The sequence below is a fragment of the Anopheles funestus genome, chromosome 3RL, assembly GCF_943734845.2.
Source record: "Anopheles funestus chromosome 3RL, idAnoFuneDA-416_04, whole genome shotgun sequence".
Classification (NCBI taxonomy): Eukaryota; Metazoa; Arthropoda; class Insecta; order Diptera; family Culicidae; genus Anopheles; species Anopheles funestus.
In genome coordinates this window covers 43,743,454-43,759,548 of record NC_064599.1, presented here as the reverse complement: position 1 = coordinate 43,759,548, position 16,095 = coordinate 43,743,454, and the positions used below count along the sequence as shown (strand labels likewise).

The window sequence follows — 16,095 nt, the reverse complement described above, 5'->3', positions numbered from 1 at the left end:
TTTTAGTATTGTCTGATTGTTTTTGTTGCGCATTTTCTACAAGTGAACTTGAAACAGCGTAAATAGACTGATCTTGAATCAGTAAACCACGGAGAGGTGTGAGTTGTGTGCCAAGATATAGATCGCATTGCCTAGCTAGCCGCAATCTTTTACGCACTATTATTGAGAGCAGCGAGTTCTCCGGATCAGTATTTCATTTCTACAGATAGCTTTAGTGCTATTGAATCACTGAGATCCCCAAAGGCTATTAAGAGTCAAGAATACCTTACCATCCTGACCATTAAGAGTCAGGATTACCTTACAAGGCGTTTAGAATCTCGCTAACATGGGTTCATTCTCATTGCAAATTCTCAGGCAGATTCATTGGCCAAAACAGATGTCAGAGAGGGCGCATTTTACGACCGACCCATCTTATCCCAAGAGTTCCTTCGTTCCCCACAGTAACTTTTCCTGTTTCATGTGAGAAGCGGACGAATCTGACTCAGACGAAAGTCTGTGGCTGCGGCATTGGATTCCACAATGTTAATCACCTTCTGTGGTCCTGCGTGGAATTTGAAGCCGCGAGGCCCTGCTTGATAAGGGCAGTTGAAGCCATCGGCATACAGTCGGATATACCGATCCATGATGTTTCTTTCTTACAGGGACCTGAAGTACATAAGGCTTATCTTCCACTTCGCCAGGGACAACGGTCCTTATCCTTTGAATCCTTTGAATTCCTATGCTATTCTACAATTATTGTTAGCCGTTGTGTTGTATCCGTCTTTACATGTTTTTTGTTGTAGTGCCTTAGCCAAGCCGTTGAGGAAACAGTCGCCTTCGAGGATAACACCAGAGACGCAAAAAGGGAGGCAGACCGGGTGTTTTGTGTTGTCCGCAAAATTCTAATTGTTGTTTGTTTGTTACAGCCCCGATCAGTCACGAACAACGTACGACAGTTCACTACTCGTTCACTCCATCAACCGTGTAGATCGGAACATCGAGAGACCAGATCACTGTTGCTAACATACCTCCACCAAAACCAAGCTATAGTACCATTATGGACATTGCATCACAATGAAACAATAGAAGTGCAAGCACACAATAAAATAGGACACCAACACTTAACAATAACAGTACCAATAACTACAACCACAACAAAAGTCATCTACAACCGAGTGTATGCCCAGGATTAGGCAAAGGACAAGAAAGAAATGCCTTTTGAAAATTTTAATCACTTTAGCCCTCTGTGGTTGACAAAACGGCCAAAGCCGTAATGATGGAAATGTAAATAAAAAATAAAAATAACCTAGCTACGTATAAATATAAATACATAAATACACAATGTTCGTCGTTATTAGTAAAATAAAAGGCAATGAATGTTGATTTGATGGCAGTACAATAACAAAATGATTGTTGACAGCGATGTAAAACGTAGATAATATTTAAGAATTAAAAATAAATATTTACTTAGTACAGTTTTTGTGTTTCGAATTGAAATTAAAACCCAACCTACACAAAACGCATTCTAGAAGGAGTTTTACCGCTTTATTACATTACACAATATGCATCTTCGTCAATATGTAAGCATAACAGGACATCTCTTTTAGCCAGATTAGATTTTCGCAATGTACAGCATAATTTACTAGGACTATTTTTAGTCGTTTCAATGTACAGAAAGGCCACAGAGGTTGGTTGTATTTTGTTTCTCGTGTTAAATCACTATACGCAACACCACTTGCTAGCTTTGCCACACTGGTCAAGTTAAATAAAAGATTAAATAAATTAAATTGCAACGGTGTATCGAAGATTGTAAATAGTGTATTTTTTAATTAACATTTTCTTTCCATTTGCAAAGAAAAGAAATAAATATAAGAAAAAGCTATTTGTAACGGTTCTTTGTGTGTCTGTGTCCGTGTACAAATACGTGCATAGTTGTAATATTCTGTTGTTTAAAGCCTTACCACTTACTTAGAGCTTTAAATCTTTCTATCTTTAAATGGTTCACTAATGGTTAGTTTGCCTGCAGGATAACATTGTTAAAGGTGTCGCTGTATAAATTAAGTTTGTTTCACCTGCACCTGGTACCAGACTTAAGCATCGGCAGGGCGATACGTGAGTACATATACACATGTTCACGGATCAATAGAGAGCGAGAGAGAGAGAGAGAGACAAAGAGAAAGGGAGATTGAATGTTGTTTGGTTGTATTGTTTTATTCGTTTTTTTGTTTGTTTGCTTGTCTGTTTTGTCGTTTAAGATTTTATTTAAAGATTTATTTATTAGATTAAACCGTATGTGTGATTTCTATTTCGATTCCGCACTGTTATGTATATGAATATGATGTTACTAAGATGCGCGCTTAGATGACTGCATGTGGACCGCATTGTGTTGTTTTTTTTTTCTTCTTCTTCCGTGGTTAACGAATAAATAATTTAAAAACGATCACGGCACACAGCCGCGGCGGCAGGCGGCAACAACGAGCTGGAAAATATTTCCCTTTTTCCCTTTTCCTCTTTCTGCCTCTGTCCTTTCCTTCCCACTAATGTACACAAAGATATATTATGAATCATCTCTCTTTAAATGGACATGGCGACATAGTGTATAATAAGTTGGTTAATTGCACCGCGTACATTGTGATTTTGTGTCCCAATTTGTTACCCCTTTTTGTTCAATTCTGCTCTTCGACGTGTCGTCATTTCCGTTGCTTCGTCACGTCCTTTATACTGGCTATCAATTTTTTTTTACATATTTATTTTCCTGTTTAATGTCTCACCAGGACTCGTACACACGGTTTTGTTTTACCTGTTTCGTGTGTATCCATTGTTCGTTGAAATATTTTCCACTTCTTAACTTTCGCTAAAAGGTAAACTCAATACAGGGTATAACACACTAGAAAGCGCTAGGGATGCGGTTTCGTTCCAGAGTAACGTCGACGGGAAAACGGTAACATTAGCTTTTGGAAGCAAACACAGTTTCTTGTTTCACGATAAAATGACTAAACGCGATGCGAGCGCGATCTCGTTCTGTGCCCAACGCTTTTTCTGCCTTACGCGGTCTAAACATTAATATAGTTTCGTTTGCTCTAGCTGCGTTAAACAAAAAAACACAAACAATAGTCACGCATTCATTTGCCCGCAGCTGTGTGTAGGTATGGGGGGATTATTATTTGATAGTAAAAAGGCATCTTCAGTGAATATAGGCCGTTCGCTACGCTACACTACTGACACAAGTTGTCCTTTCGCGTTTCTTCCCTATTCCTCCTCACCTTCCCCATGTTGAACTTGCTTTTCTTTCGTTTTTCTTCTCTACATACATCCAACTCATATACACACATACACACACACAAACACACCCGTTCTTACGTACTTTCCATTCAATTGTTTCCTTGTCGCAATATTTTTCTTTTTGTTTTTTTGCTTTCTAACTACATCGTTATCTTACTACGCTCTGCAGGCTTGTAAATATGCTTAATGGCAAAGTACACCCAAAACGACAGATCGAGGGCACACATATCGCACAGGTTCGGGAAAACACAGATGAGGAAAACAAAAAACGAAAAGGCAAAACAACTAAACACACATTGCGCAAGTTCGTATCATGATGGCTCTATTAGTATAACAAAATATCGAATACTTATTTGCTGTATTTGCAACAGGAAACATAAATCCAAAGATATAAAGGGACACGAGGGAGTAAAAAAAAAACGACAACGTAAGGACAGAATACTTAATACAACAGACAAAAAAGGACAGGCGCATACATAAACGAAGAGCATAAAAACAGCAACCAACAGGGCGGGTGCGCTGTACAGATAAATAATTTATACGATCGATGATCATCATCTCGTGTGAATGGCGCTGGTGATGAACAAATGGATGAAAGCTTCTTCCTGCTGATTGCTACGTATGCGTAAGTTATGTCCATTCTTTTGTTTTTGCGCTACCAACAACTAGGCGGAGTTTCTTTCCGTGTGTAACGTGTGATCCTCCCGGGAACCTTCCACTGATGGTGGCGATGAAAATAATGATGACGATGATTACGCCGTACAGGGGGTTAGCTATGGCGTCGCGTTTACATCAGCTTCTGCTTAGCGCACTCCGGACAGATGACATCCTGCTCGTCGGTGATGAAACCGCGCCCAACCAGCGACGTTTTGCACATGGCACAGATGAAGCAATCGTTGTGCCAGTGACGATCCTCGAACGAGATGAAGCGCGTACCGCCAATGCCTGTGAACGATGGTGGTAGCAATAGAAAACACACAGTAAATAAGGGTCACTTTAGTGCGATCTGCGTCCGATGGTGCGCGTAACCTACCAGTGATGGGCTTAGTACAGGAGGTGCATCTCTTCGCGAACAGTTCACCGAAACATTCGGCACAGTAGGGCTTCTCGTCGCGGCTTGTGAAGCGCTGGCCAGCAAGCGATACCTGGCAGTGCGTACACGTGAAACACTCACGATGCCACGGTTCGTTCTTGTACGTTACACCACCGCTTGTGATGATCTGAATGCAAGGATCGACACCACAACAATAAGAAATGTTAATAGTTGCGCGAATACTTCATTCATATCAGACAATAGACCGACTTACCTTCTTGCATTTGATGCATCGGGTGGCGTACTTCTCCTCGTAGCAGCCGGCACAGTAGATTTCCTGCTCGCGAGGAATAAACGACTTTGTGCCAATGGCGGTTTTGCACACGCAGCAGCAGAAGCACTTCTCGTGCCACTGTCTGGTTTTGTACTCCATCTTCTTCGTGCCTGGTGAAGAAAGAAATTAAAAACAGAGGGAGAACAATTGAAATTAATAATTACAGCAAACCAATGAGCGTAAACAACAGGTAGAACCTGGAAAACAAAAATGCATCAACTCTTTAAACTCAACCATTCCGGACTCTTAACGCTGTTATTGCCACACCTGTTCCACGTGAATCAAATAAATGGACACTTCAAACAGGCATATCGCCCAAACAAATACTTCAACAGAGAACTCACACCACATTCGAACGACCTTGTTAGTTAACCGGTGGACTTTCAACGATGAAAGATCGATTACAAAGACACGTGTTGCGCACCCATCCCGAAACGGAGCTTATCGTCATCCCATTACCGATGAGGCGAGGTAAACATAAATACCTACATACTGCTTATTATGTCAATAGTACAGACACAAACACCCGGCTTATCTTGTGTGGCCGGGCGCCTCCATTAATCCACTAAACATTGGCTTTTGTTTACTATTTACCTGCCACACTCAAAGAGCGTTGCATACAATGTTAATGGATGCATAAATAGGCTTCTATCAAATAGTTAAACCGCTTGGTGTTATTTTTTCCACAAATACATATAAATAATGTTATCAATCAAGATGTTTCGGTAGCCGGTAGCGTTAGTTTTAAGCAGAAATAATTCTTCCTAACATTTCATTCGTTGACAATTTCGTTGATCGAGGCCTTAGCCTCTAGAAACGGACAGTTTCATCATTTTGAATAGCAAGATCATATCCACGAATGAGGTAACACTACTCCTGATCTCCCATACCGCGATATGAGTATTACATAGGGGTGTGTGTTCCTTCCTTGGATGGCCTCATTGATCATGAGTGGACTATAACACATTATTATCAAACACGAGAGAGTTTTTGATAGCGTAGGTATGCTGAATGAAGATATCTCCACCAAGGATGTCCTGCATTTCTCTATCTCTATTTATTCTTTCAAAAATTGACGAACGAAAATCATGATCAGTGAAGAGATGTGAAATTGGAACAGCAGGATAAAATATAAAAGTTAATGGATCTTCTATATGGATGACTTCTTGATACCATGCTAACTCATCGGTAGCTATTATATCTGCGACACGTAACTCACGATCAATTCCGCATGTTAAGCGCACGAGCATGTTTAGTAGCTCATAACACAAAGTATGGATACAAACTACCCGAAAAGGAAATTCTTCTGGAAAGGGAAAACGCCGAAGTCTGCAATATATTGCATTCGGATGTTTGTGTAGCGTCCACCAAGCATGAGTGAGAAGAGCCGATTGATTATGATTCATCTTCGCTTCCTTCCGTAAAAGGAGCTATAAGAATTGCGGTTAGCGCCAGTTCCATTCCCGTAACCGCACATCTTTTTCATCACGATAGGGCGGGGATGGGCCTAATAAATAATTGCCATGCTCCATGGGAGAAGGTTAAACAGTTGATCAATTCGATGTTTGCTCACGGGGGTACGCGTCGTACTTGGGAACTACTTTTTTTCTTGTTTTGGCAACACTCATGTTTTGCGACACGAACAAGAAACCCAGTAGTGGGCGGTTTGCGAGGGTTACTCGCCAAACATGCGCTACACCGGTGTCCCCGGAACGCGAACGAGGGTGGCACATGTCCATTTCCGTCAGCAACAAACAGCGACAGCAACTGTTGCTCTGATGCTGGGAAAGCGAGAACCAGGGCCTTTTACGGTTGAAAGTAAAACCCGGTGGCGTTTTACTAACGGGGAAAGCGAGGAACCGAAAGGGCGACCATGGGGTAGTAGCAGATTAATCGGTTTGTGTGGGGGCGAACGCTTGCTAACTTCCTTTCCGGAGCAGGCATAAACAGGTGATGGTTTGCTCGGTGGAGAGTTTGAACGATGAAGGCCATCCGATGGAAAAGGCGGTTAAATAAAGCAATATATTGATCTTATCCCAAGGGAGTACACCGAGGATCGGTCCGTCACAATTATGTGTCAATAAATTATTCTCCCGTTTGACAGACTAATCATTGTGGCGGTGATATTTACCCTCCATACTAATGTTGTAAGATGGGTGTATATTTTAATTTATTTTCAAATGTGCCTTTTTGGGCGTTTATGTCGAATATTTCACACTCTCCTTGCGACTCTTTCTCACACTATCTCGTATAATATATATTTAAAATTCTTAGCGCCCTCAACAATACCTTCGTAATATTTATGTTCGTATCAAAAATAAAAACATTTTAATTGTCCAATTGTTCTCCCATTGCTCCACCGTGCGATCGTTCAATGTTCGACACAGTCACCAACGGCTTTGAGAGGTCTCTGCTGATTTGTTTTGTTTTTCTTTCTTGCGTTCCTGTTGCCTTCGCTATGCGCGGAAAAAGATTAATTAGGTCTATTGCATATTCAATCGATCAATCGACCAGGCAGCCGGCACGGGCTAAAAAAGGCGGCAAGGCAAGAAACACCTTTGCGAGGAAACACATGTAGGCGAGTTTGTCACCAGTTTAAGCGTTGATTTATACGTGCTACCATCCATCAAACGCTCCATCCGGACGAACCGGGTTTTTATCACCGTCCCGAGGATGGTTAACAACATGTTTCGATGGCACGTTTTTTGGTTAGTCAATTAGAGGAATGTTGGCAAGTGTTGGACAAAATAAACAACATTTGAATCAAGTTGTTAAACGCAAGTCGTTAATATTTGTTTCTGCACATTTATTTCCGCACCGGAGGATGTGTGTGTGAAAGAGAGAGAGAGAGAAAAAAAACTGGCAATAAATTATAATGTACATGTTGCTGGTAAAGAGAAAACGGAACGAAAGAAGTGGAGCTGATCGAAAACATGTAGGAGGTATGCAGTCAAACAAGATGTTGTGCATGTTTTTTTATGAACGATCCTTTCTCTGTTTCTCTCTGTATATCACCAAAATGCCAAAGAAGTAATACAAGCACAATATGCCATTATTCTTTCGCGAACGGCCCATAGCATAATGAGGCAATTGGTGTAAACATTTAAACGACATCTGGAAACTGGGAAACGATAAATAATTCTAAGCTCCCCTTATCGACTCCGTAAACTATTTGCTAAAATAGGAAAAAAGTCACAGGAGGACAAGTTCGAACAGAAGGTTTAAAAATTAATTAATACAACAACGCCATACTTCCTGTACTAGAGGAGGTTTGTGGGAATGTGGGCACCGAATTAGCATCGACTCTATTGGTCTGTTGTTGTGATAAATGTGCATCCATTATTGGGACCGTGAGGACCAAGTCAAGTCATGCGTCGGATGTGGGAGAACTGTAGCATTCCATTCTAATGAGCGATACGAACTGAAATTGTGAGCCTTCCGATACAATGGAACGATTATTTGCATCCATTCTGTGGTTTGGTTGTGTTGGATCCAATCGCTCGGTTGATCAATAATCGAAACGCGATCAAATTGATGACACAAATTCGAGCAAATATCGGTCTATAAATATTTTATTTTATTTCTTCGCCATGAGCGAGCCACATGCCAGCAACAAATTGGCACATTAACGCATTCAATGTGCTGTAGCCAAACGTTAACGTCCAAATTTTGTCATTTTATTGATTCGATTATCACATAAACGACACGATTGAGAGATGGAACATGAGAGAAAATAAGCAACAACAAAAAATCTATCGAAAAAGGTTAGAGAAATATGAGATGAGCTTCTTGAGAAGCTGTTCACCGAAAATAGATTGGTAACATTTTTTATTTCAGTTCTGTGCATCATGGAAAGGCATACATGGGACATGTTGAGATAAGAATATTTCCGAAATATATTAATAGTTACAAGGTTAAAAAAATGGTGTCTCTAATAATGGTATTAAATAAAAAGCAGGAAAAAATGAAAATTCTATGGCTTTGCAATGGAGAAATAAATATTTCCAAAACATACATGCATTAATAATATCAGCAATTATTATATATTTGCTCTTTAATTAAAATCTTCACTCGGTAATGCATCGCACATTAATTTTAAATGTCAACTGGAGCAAAACAAACAAATCAAATGTGCAAAATACACATTTGATGCTTGTACTGTAAATATATCCAGTTTTGTTTGTACAATCATTTCAATCATCCTTCAAAGTGTCTCTCATTTGACAATCCCGAAAGCAATACCAATTTGCCAACAGCCAAAAAAGAACGAATATTTCCTACTTGCTTTTCAATCTCAGATGAATGTATCTCCCATCGATTGAAGCCGTTGGGTTGCTGCTTCAATGGGACACTATAAATCTCCATGTGCTTTTCCCATCCGCCAATGCACGATGACCCCGGAATGCCTCCCACGTGCGAAAGCTTCGACGACTAGCAACAATTTCCGATCGCCACGACGTTTATCGAGACATCTACTCGCGGGGCAACATTTACACCCACGCGGTAAAGAGGACTTTGAAAGTTTGTTGTACTTTTTTTTCTTCACACCAGCAATATGTTTCAACTGGCAACGAAAACCCGCACATGCAGATTAAACCTGCCGCAAAAACGGCACAAACCAAAATCAAATTTACCTCGATGGGATTAATGGACATGATTTTTTTATGGCCCCGTTATGGGGAGAGGATGAAGATGTGTGTTGTAGAAAAATAAATAACAAGTAACAAAAAAAAACAAACTTCTTCACAGCACCTTGCAAAATCGTTTCTCACCAACAGCCGTGGTGGAATTTTTTTGCATAAATTTTGCCGTATGTCTGATGTACATAGACCAACACATAAGCGTTTGTCAAAATTGTGCATGATTTATATTTTTTTTAGGACGAGAAGCTTTACGTTACTTGACCCTGTGATTGAGTGTAGAAGAAGTGCACTTGAGATTGCAATGTAGCGCAGAGCTGAGACAGATCAACAGTGTGGTGAGATCACGGTATTTTCAAAAAGCCCACAAAGAAGAAGCTTCCTGAATGAAACACGTAATGAAGGTAAATTGTTTTTTACAATGCTAACGACACTTTCGCCCGCTATTTTCTTTGCGGGAATATGAAAAGTAGTTATAGACTTATATGAAAATTTTATCCTTTTACTAGTGGACCATGTTTATGCTGAATCAATTAAACACTTTACCGATTCAGCTTTCCTACTAATAAGGGAAATAAAGGAACCGCACATAACACACATAGGCTCCAAAAATAAATAGCTCCAATAAATTTCACATTTGCATTAATGGCCCGCTTTTATGCGCAGTTCATCGAGTATACTAAAACCAAATGGCATTCTTCTTCAAAGATCGATCTTTGAATATGGCGTCAATAAATGGTCCGTGCAGTATGTATGTTGCCCAGGGAAAATATAGAACACGTATCATACGCATTAAAGAGGAAAACCAATCCAGTTCTGAGGCTGCAATGAGAAAAGAGGGGCAGAAGAGGTGCTGCAGACTCGCTACTATGTCTCGATTGCTTTAATGGCGACATTAACCCTGTCTATCGATCAAACGGCAAGCCCTTGGCGATGGCCAACCGATGTCAACACTAGCAGTATCGGATCGCGGAGACCAGAAAAACACACAAAACCAAACCCAACGATCCGCGGCTGGTATGGGTGCGTTTCGCTTTTTCACACCCACCATGGTTCCCTGTACGAGTGACAACGAGCGCAACGTCAAGAGCTTTGGCGGCAATTATCGCGCGCCCGTTAATTGGACCTAAATGGACACGGTGAACAGCTCACTTTTCTCGTCGACACGATGATGAGCCTGTTTACCTCTGACCGTAGATGGCAACGGAAGCGGAACACTGTTGCATACACACACACACACACACACACACGCGGGGACCGTGGTGATAATCGAAAGGAGTTACGTACTAATTCAAACTCATTTGCCCATGCCGTGGACATATTTGTTTTAGTGTATGATTTTGCTGTTGTAAGAGACGCCGGAAAGATGTACCTGGCGTTGTATCGCGACAGTCACCGACCCGGCAATCCATGCCGAGATGACAGCGGAATTTTTCCTGCTCTTTTGCAGCAGTTGCACCCGGGAGAAACATGCTAAGGATGGCAATATCCTCATTATTGTCCTTAGCCCGTTTGATCCGTTCGCCACCGATCGTTTTCGTCTTCAGCCGCAACCGGGAATCGAAATCGGACGATAGAATATCCATGGCCATCGTCTATTGCTTTTTTTTGTTTGTTGAGATTTTTTGTTCAGGCACTTTACCACACAAAATAGGCAAAATAGTTCGGATGTCACCAAAAATTGCCAATTTCAACACGAAACTTTACACAACTTCTTTTTGCAGTAGAATCAACGAAAAACAATCACTCTGTTCACGGATCAATCAATCTGGCTATATACGTTTCGCACTCTGGCTTTGATACTGCACTCTGATACACATACGCGCACCGATCGGGCTCACTATCTCTACCGATGTGCACTGGTCAAACGTTCATTCATAACTGAACTCACGCCTCGAACCGGCTTCGGGGTAGTAGTACTTATTGCGTGAGTAGTCACCCCCGAAGTAGTCGGTAGGGGTTGGTTTGCTGCCAGCCATACGGAGGAACTGAGCAGAGGGTTGAAGCGATTTTTTCTCCATCGGTACTGCGTGGTGAGTCGGCAAGCCTGTCCCCTTCGTCATCCACAATTGCCATTCCATGGTTCTTTTGTTTTCTCGCACCCATAACACAAACGTCCCCGCAAAGTCAAAGTCTTTCGTAGACGGCTGTCGTCATCTTCGAGAGTTTTGCGGTATTCACTCACCTCAGGACCCCCACCACCACCCTCTTCCGTCCCCTTCGCATCTCGCTTTAGAGAAAAAGGTTCTACCCTTTCTTTCTTTCCTTACCAAAGGGATACGCCACGAGCGGGGTTAAATCAATCGTTCTTTGCGGCGTTTGGCATTGAGTCACAATTTTACAAATTTATTTCCTTTTGCATGGTTCGCGCGGTTGGGGCTACAGCCAAGTTCTAGGGTGTACTTCTGTTTGATGACTCTGATCGCATCCATCACGATACTTGTCGCCGGAAGGTGGATAAGCAAAGAGCAATAATAAACCAGTGATGGTTTTTTTTGCGATCGAATAGTAAAAAGCAGCTAACATTTCTTCGTGATGTCTTTTGTGAAGAAAGTAACTCTACCACCGCCAGGGAAGGAAAGGGAAATTTACTAGCCAAAATTGATTTTGACATGCAAACATTCTATTCGGCCAATGAAAAGGAAGCGAAAGAAAAGCTCGCGTGTCACAAAGCTTTCTCGCCTATAATGTGAGAACAATTTGCTATCAGTGGCGATGGGAAACACTTTGTTATTCCTTACGGTAGGTCTCGTTGTTATTTACGACACATATGTGTAGCAATATGATAAATATAAAAAAAAACAACAACTTCGGAATGTGTAAATCCTAATATCAACCAGTTTCTGCTAGAAATCGAATCGACCATTTTGCCTGTGGTAAGGTTAACTTAATGTTGTTGCAACTGGCTTAAAAAAGTGTGGTGCACATTTGCATGCCCGTCTTATTATCGTCACCGGTGCAGCCAAGAAGTGGTAGATAAGCGAACTGAACTCAATTTGTGTGGAGCTCATCCATTTGCCTTGTCACGCTGCGAGTCAACTTGAAAATTTCATAAATGTGGGAAGAAGGAAGTAACGTTTAATTTTAAAAGAAAAAAAAATCACACACACTAAACCCACAAACACTGTGCGACACTCAAAGTTAACCACTTTTGTGTCTACGGATTAGTGCGTGGTCTCACGTAGGCAAAGATAATAAAACCGGGGCAGGTTGTGTCGTGATATGTCCCCCTGCTTTATTCCGACCAAGTGGGTATATGTTGAAGGATTCTACCGATGAAAGAAACACAGCACAAAAAAGGGTAAAGTAGGGTGTGAAGAAAATCAAATAAACCCTTCGTTCATGGACGAAAACATACCAATGGCGTGGAAAACAACACAAAAGAAAAAGGGTTAAAAAAGCAGATCCAGTTTATACGATCACTAGTGGTCAATTGTTCACCTACTCTAATAGATTCAGTAAACGATCTTTCATTCGGTTCGTCAGACAAAACTTCTTGGAATGCAATTTATCAACCCAGTTTTTTCATCCATTATTTTCCAGGAATGGTTAGTGACAATTTGGCGGCCATTCTTTTGGCAAATAGTAACTGCTGATGATGGTGGGTCCACATATAATCTGACACGCTTTTGTCCACCGTAGATTAAGAGCAATTACGTTTCGAGAATTATCGTTTCGGAGTAAATCATCCCAAGGGTGTCTTTTCTGTGCAAAAGATCTTTGTTTTGCTTTGTTTCTGACCTTAAGCTTGGTTACGAAGTCATGGGACGAAGGCATAATACTGTCAGCATTGTGTTCTTCACTGCCTACACACAACACAATGCTTTATTGTAAAAGTTACCTAATACGGTAAAGGGTTCTAAAAGGGCTGTAAAACGATGCGACAACTGGGAAGGCAGAAAAGAATATGCCACCCACATTGTGACGGACTATTTCACACATAATTCAAACTTAAATTATTGGACAGTGAGTTGACTTTGTACATGCGAACGCAAGTGCTTTCGCGAACAAAACCCCTAGATCGGTTTAATTCCACAAAAACTTCCTATTAATGTACGACAATGCCATTGGAAGCCCCTGGCAGATGTGCGCTAATAATCAGTTTTGTCAAAATAACAATCAATTTCCGTTTACCTCTTTTTAAACGTTTTAAAGCAATCGTGTGCTTGACGATCGTTTAACCGATTAATAATTTAAAACTTTTAAATGAGGTTGGCCATTTGTTTCATTCAGTGTTCTGTCTATTGCTTACACTCTTCCTGCTTTGCGACGTTTGACAAATCAATACAAAATTGTGGCAGAAATTAATTGGTCTTCTTTGCGATTAAGCAGCTGAATAAATTACACGCTATAGTTGGTTTTATTTAACAATGAGCTTTAGCTAGACAGCTAAGGAAAATAAATAATGAAAACTCCAACCTCACTGTCAAGGCTTTTGCAGAGGAAGTTTCCTCCTCGTGTAAACAAGCCACAAACATTATACGTGAATCAAGTTAAGGAAATCATCAAGCGTTCTTTCAAACGTTACGAAGGTTTGTTCTTCCACGAGCTTGAAGCACACTGCTATAGTAAAGAGATAATGCGCACATGATGCATTTGTGATGCAAATGTGCAGCCCACCACCCTCCGTAGAGAAGGTTCATGATGCAGTCCACCCAACCCATTTAATCTTCTCTGCTGGCTGTAGACTTAGATGTCTCCATCCGTGCTAAGGCCTCAAAGGGTTATTGCGCCCGTCTGGCAGGCGTTGGTGATGGGTGAACTGATGTAGATGATGCGTATGAGATGATGTATCAGTTTCACGTCGAACCCGCACATCGCTAATCTGATTCCGTCATTCAACCACAACTGATTCGACCCGGTGAAGTGAAATGAGAGGAATTATGTATCTTCCTTTACGTTCATATTCTTCTCAGTTAGTGATTCATGCACATTTATGCCGCGCGAGCACGTCGCTTCCGGTTGTTCGTAAAGCAAATTTAGCAAGGCAAGGCGATCACCAAAGCAAAACATAACCTAACATGTGCTAGTGGACATGGAAGTCGTCGTTAATACAGCATAAAACAAACATTCTCAACAAACCGATATCCATCATATGCGAGAAAGAACTATTTGCCACTTCTGTCTACCTACAGTATTCGTTGGCGTGAGGTGTCCCCAACTTTGGTAGAATCTAGAATGGACAATGACACAATCGAATTGACCCGGACAGCCGATACACCACACACAGCGTTTTGGACCACATCTCTACTAGTTTTCGATCGCTAATACATTATCCGAAAGGAAACTCCCACACGTGGAGACCAAAGAGTGTCAGGAAAAGAGGCCTCCTCGAACTGTCTGCTTATGGGTGGTTCGTTGAGAGTGTCAAGTTTTACGATATTGAAACTGCCCATAGATGTCGTATTCTGGAGCACGATGATCGTTTACGCTCGATCGTTGTTGATCGTATACAAGACCCATTAGGAAATGGTCTATGTTTTACGAATCTCCATTTACTGACACGAAATGCCGCAGCGGTAAGAAGACGTCTCTCCTCCAACAACAAAAATCTTTTGTCCAGCGAAGGTCAGTAAGCAATTCACTGCCTAAAATAGTCGAAACGAGTTACTGACATCTCACATTAGCATAGTTGTCTACAAATTTGTAGCGTTGAATCCCAACTTTAAACTTCACTTATTATGAAATAAATCGGGCCCAATAAACCGGGGCCAATTTCAATGGAAACTCTACGAATCCCGCCTGCAGCGTAAAATTTACCAGCACAAGGTGGGAGCAAATAAAGCAATATTATTACCCTACCGTACCATTTCTGACAACTCGACAAAAAGGCACTGCAATAAAGTTCGATTGTTCCACCTCATGCCGCCACATCAACAGGACACGAGTGATAACTCCCGAAATCCGACGGAATTGGCCTCCTACCGAGTGAAAAAAGTGATGAAAATTATGCCCACGTTTTGTACCACCATGACCGACCATGATGTCGGTGCAAGGAGTGAAAGCGAAGTCCGCACGAATGCTAGTCTTTAGACACTATCCAGAGAAGCTACAGGGAGACGAAATGAGGAAAATATCGCCCACACGCGCACTTGGCTTACAATATGCCGAGGGTCACCATCTTCAATTATAACAACCATGCCGAGTAATCGCCGTGTCTGTACACTTCCCGGGTGTTTTCACCTTGTAATCGAAGCAATAATGAATGCCCCCCGGGAGATTGTGTCCGATTGTTGGAGATCGGCGAGCGTCAAGGCTGGTGCGCGAAAGGTGTGATCTCTTTATTTGACTAATTTATGTGTCTTTCAGCGAACCTTACTGGGTTAAAGTAGTGTTAACCCAAAAAAAGAAAACACCCCAGTAAATGACGTGAGGCTTTGCTTGAGGAGAGCGCATCACATTGCTTAGGTCATGTCCAGATTCTGGAGCAAACAAGCGATGAAAGATGAGAACATCACGACGTTACCGTGTGTGTGAGCATGCAAGTGTTTTTTGTAGGTCACATGAAACGAATAGCATCTCACGTCCAACAGTAAGACGGAGGATTTGTTTAGTCCAATTGAATTTAATTGTTCCGGCGGTCGCTTTCTGGACGTACCGAGGGTCAGCTTTGTGCGACTGTCTCAGATTGGATTACAAAACCAAAGGCACGGCGACATTGAGACAAGCTCCAAAAGAAAGACCACAAAACACGACGGCGAGACACAACGACGTGTCACTTGTTCATATGTACGCGTATCCTATACAACGCTTCGTACCTCCAGCTTGATGACAACTCCTCAATGTGATCAATTCATCATCGTTTTACAACGAGGGAATTTGTGTAC

General features: G+C 41.5%; 1 protein-coding gene across 7 annotated transcripts in view; it reads right to left on the bottom strand.

The window, feature by feature from the left end:
- Positions 1 to 1,502: 1,502 nt before the first annotated feature.
- The window catches only part of LOC125769586 (four and a half LIM domains protein 2), a 93,684-nt gene continuing 79,091 nt past the window's right edge, over positions 1,503 to 16,095 (bottom strand). For 6 of the 7 annotated variants that reach the window (XM_049438322.1, XM_049438321.1, XM_049438323.1 and 3 more), the window contains 3 exons: positions 4,569 to 4,738; positions 4,295 to 4,481; positions 1,503 to 4,206 (listed from right to left, as the gene is read on the bottom strand). In XM_049438322.1, the coding sequence (XP_049294279.1) occupies positions 4,049 to 4,206; positions 4,295 to 4,481; positions 4,569 to 4,738 (515 nt within the window). In that variant the 3' untranslated portion in view covers positions 1,503 to 4,048. Of the gene's footprint in view, positions 4,207 to 4,294; positions 4,482 to 4,568; positions 4,739 to 10,640; positions 11,173 to 16,095 lie in introns of those variants that run through there. The other variant, XM_049438326.1, reaches the window with a different exon arrangement.